Source organism: Cryptomeria japonica, chromosome 6, assembly GCF_030272615.1.
Source record: "Cryptomeria japonica chromosome 6, Sugi_1.0, whole genome shotgun sequence".
Taxonomy (NCBI): domain Eukaryota; kingdom Viridiplantae; phylum Streptophyta; class Pinopsida; order Cupressales; family Cupressaceae; genus Cryptomeria; species Cryptomeria japonica.
This window is the reverse complement of record NC_081410.1, coordinates 49,228,946-49,233,004: the sequence shown is the minus strand read 5'-3', so window position 1 is coordinate 49,233,004 and position 4,059 is coordinate 49,228,946. Positions and strand designations below refer to the sequence as shown.

Below are 4,059 nucleotides of genomic sequence, written 5' to 3'. Positions count from 1 at the left end.
TAAAATGATAATGACTAATGCATGTTTTTTAGAAAAAATCAAAAAATTAAATTAAATTGGTATGTAGGTTTGGGTTTGTGGCCCAACCCATCACAATCAAACTTTGGGAAATATTGTTCATGATAGTAGGAACACCATTTACAACTTGTGAGGATACCACTCAACAATAAAGAAATTGTTTACAATTATGGGAATACAGTGAGAAATGACACACCTAACACTTTTTTAATACATCACAATCAAACTTTGGGAAATATTGTTCATGATAGTAAGAACACCATTTACAACTTGTGAGGATACCACTCAACAATAAAGAAATTGTTTACAATTATGGGAATACAGTGAGAAATGACAGACCTAACACTTTTTCTTTTTTAATACATCACAATCAAACTTTGGGAAATATTGTTCATACAACTTGTGAGGATACCACTCAACAATAAAGAAATTGTTTACAATTATGGGAATACAGTGAGAAATGACAGACCTAACACTTTTTTTTAAAGATGAAAGATGTCACATGGAGGATATGAACTTGAATCTCCATCATATTAATGACATATGTTAAGCTCAACCAATTGAATGTTACCCAAAAACATTTTATATTTATTGATATTTTTATATTTAAAAAGAATAATAATATGTTTTATAAATAGATCATAATATGATAGGAAAACCCACTAGCTCAAACAGTTGGCAAGGTTGCACTAAGGCTTTGGCCTTGTCCCATGTAGGTCCAAAGTTCAACTCGTGCCAGCTGAATTTACTTAGGTGGTTTGAGCCCACTCAGTTGTCGACAGGGGAAACCATGGTGATATAACCCTTGAGATAAAAGATACAATGAATGAAAACCTAAATAAAAATTAATTTACCAAATTAAATAAATAAATTTAAAAAAAAACAAAAAAAACCAACCTCACAACTATTGGAACAGACTAAACTAGTTCTTCCCCAATACTATTGTGCTATTTTTACAGGCTACTTTGCAGAAAGTAAAGATGCTACAATTGCTTGTGAAAATGAAGTAACAAGCTACCACAGGCCCTCGTTTGTACAGTGTAATTGCCCTTTACTGTTGCATTTTTCTTTGAGGGAAGAGAGCACACATACAATATCTACTATGATATGCATTACAGCTACTCATTGTTAATCTACATATTTACAAAATCTGTAGAATGTTACAGAACACATTTACAAAGAGATGGAATCTATGTAGTTAAAGCATTTTCTGCTTCGCTTTGCAGCTGTTCAACAAGGTCGAGATCAAGATATCCCTTAGCACCCCAGCCCCTTATGCCCCCTTGAACCTGGGGCCTTATTTTCTCATACAAAGAATAAGCTTCTGAACCTATTTGCTTCGGAGGGTATGCCCTGGTAAGGCCCTGCAGTGCCTCTGCATACAATGTACAAATTCCATGTAACTGAAAAACAAAAAAGGCAGCTAGCCCATCATAACAATAAATTGATAAATAAAAATAAACTAAACCAGGCAATGGAGATTAATTTTTATTGTATTTTGGGTTAGGATTGTTTCTTTACTTGTCTAGCCTTCTGTAATTCACAAGCAGACTGTTTGGGCCTTGAAATCAGACTGATTCTTTACCTGTTCAGTTCTATAATGAGGATGCAAGGGAAAATCCGTTGTATTCACAAGTAAACTGAGTTTTTAAATCTGTTGAGATTCTATGATAGGACGAGGGAAATAATTTTTTTATACAATTGGGTTACACAGTGATCAGAATTCTAACATTGAGTACATGATTACAATATATATAAAATATACATATATAACAGAAATTGCCTCTGACTAAGCTCATGATTAAAACCTAATCTATTCCCTCAAAATCACCCCAAATTAAAACCTAATCCGGATTTGTACCTTGGTTGATGATGTGATCTTTACCAATTAGCCTACAACACCTACATTGAATCTATACTTTTAATTCTCCAGCAAATTGATTCTTTATCATTTTAAATTGAATATGCCTGAGTTGGTAATAGCATGAAACAAAAATAAAATCACAAATTCAAATCCTGCGAGGCGAGTTAGGAGGGTATGTCTTGTATTTGATGTTCAGTTAGGTGCCTCTGCATACTAGAAATCTGAGATAATTCCATTTACTACCTTATTCAAGATAATTCCATATTCTACCTTCTTCAAATTATATACTACAACAAGGGTAATCCATTATTTTGATTCACAAGTAAATTGATTCCTTATCAATTTAGGATCTAGGACAAGATGAGGAGAATCCATAATTTTAATTCACAAGCAAACTGATCTAGGCGGGGATGAAGGGAATCATTATTGCAATTCACTTGCAAACTAATCCTTTACCCGTTAAAATCAATTCAGGATCTAGGATCTAGGACAAGGTGAGGAGAATCCGTTACTTTAATTCACAAGCAAACGGTTCTACGAGGGGATGAAAGGAACCTATTATTGCAATACACTTGCAAACTAATCCTCTACCCGTTGATATCAATTCAGGATCTAGGACAAGGTGAGGAGAATCCGTTATTTTTATTCACAAGCAAACGGTTCTAGAGGGGATGAAAGGAATCCATTATTTTTATTCACTTGCAAACTGATTCTTTCCCTGTTCAGATTCTAGGTCATGCCAAGGGGAATTCATTATTTGCAAACTGTTCTAGAAAAGGATGGGTTTCACTCTCAGACTAATTCTTTACCCGTTGATATTCTAGGTCATGCCAAGGGGAATCCATTATTTTAATTCACAAGCAAACTGTTGTAGAAGGGGACAGTTTGCAGGAGGGGATGAAGGGAAACCATTATTTTAGTTCACTTGCAAACTGATTCTTTATCTGTTTAGATTCTAGGTCATGCCAAGGGGAATGCATTATTTTAATTCACAAGCAAACTGTTTTAGGAGGGGATGAAAGGAACCCATTATTTTAACTCACTTGCAAACTGATTCTGTACCCGTTGAGATTCTAGGCCATGCCGAGGGGAATCCATTATTTTAATTCACAAGCAGATTTTAGGGAATCCGTTTATCTATTCACAATCACATTGATTCTTTATCCACTTCAGATTGTAGGGCACGCGTGAGAGAACCCCATTATTTTAATCTACCAATGAAAGAGAAAACGATCGAGTCAATTACAATCCATACCTTTTGCTTGTTCATAGTGAGGCCCAAAAGCTCTGCGCAGGTATGACTCCACAGAAGCAGGGGATATTGGCTTGTTATTTTGCATAGCAAGGCGAGAACCTTCCTTAATGGTATGTGCTGCAATCTTCATACCAAATACACAAATTTTCTCTGCCTGTTTTCTCTTGCGCTTCCTTTGTTCCTTATCTTGTTCATCTTCTTCATAAATGCCCAGCCTCCGTCCTTTGGAGTGAGCAAATATACCCGCTATGAGCTTGCCAAATGAGAGGCCTTCTTGAAAAGAATAGCCCTCCCTTTCTGCCACCACCGCCACCCACAAAGTTAACACAGGAGCCCTGTTTATCTCTATCCTTTTCTCGCTCTCAGTTTTGGTCTTCTTTTTGTCACTGATTTGAGCATGCAACAGTTTCTTATTCCTCCCCCGACCTGCCATACCAGTAGGTTTTGTGCTTCTGCTCAGAGTACTAGTTCAAACTTCCCTAGTGTTGAGATCATGCAAGATTTTGTTTCCCAGTTGTTAAGTGAATCATGGATTCTACATTTTTTTTAGACACTTGTTGAGAACATGCTAGAATTGTTGGAGAGGTGTCAAGCTAGTAATCAACCCCATCAAAAGCAGCATGCATATCTATTATTTGAGGACTCTAACCTGTAAAATATAATTAAATATTTATTTTGGTGGGTTATATTTTATGGTCATGTTATCTTTTAATTTGCATAGAATCCATGTTTATTAATTAATTGAAAATAAAAAATGCATTGTATTCTAATTTCTAATTAATGTCATTGGATCTTTGGTTTGTTTGTGAAGTTGAAAGGTTTTTAATGAGTCTATTAGGGATTAAGTCTTGTTGAGTGCAAGGCTTCGACATCAAAAGGAATGAGGTTGGGATCGTGCCTTTGTCAAATTTGGCTCAAAGTC

The 4,059-nt window shown here is 35.5% G+C and overlaps 1 protein-coding gene across 1 annotated transcript; it reads right to left on the bottom strand.

Moving 5' to 3' along the window:
- Window positions 1-857: 857 nt before the first annotated feature.
- On the bottom strand, window positions 858-3,735 carry LOC131079411 (uncharacterized). The gene is made up of 2 exons (XM_058017342.2): window positions 3,138-3,735; window positions 858-1,393 (listed from the first exon to the last, which is right to left on the bottom strand). Exons 1-2 carry the CDS (start codon window positions 3,568-3,570, stop codon window positions 1,209-1,211), a joined length of 618 nt encoding a protein of 205 aa, XP_057873325.2. The 5' UTR covers window positions 3,571-3,735; the 3' UTR covers window positions 858-1,208.
- Between the last annotated feature and the right edge of the window lie 324 nt (window positions 3,736-4,059).

Bases quoted from the DNA above. Each gene is read 5' to 3' on its own strand.
- LOC131079411 (XM_058017342.2), bottom strand. From the start codon at position 3,570: ATGGCAGGTCGGGGGAGGAATAAGAAACTGTTGCATGCTCAAATCAGT. The intron at 1,394-3,137 runs GTATGGATTGTA...CATTGTATGCAG, and splicing joins TCACTATGAACAAGCAAAAG to AGGCACTGCAGGGCCTTACC.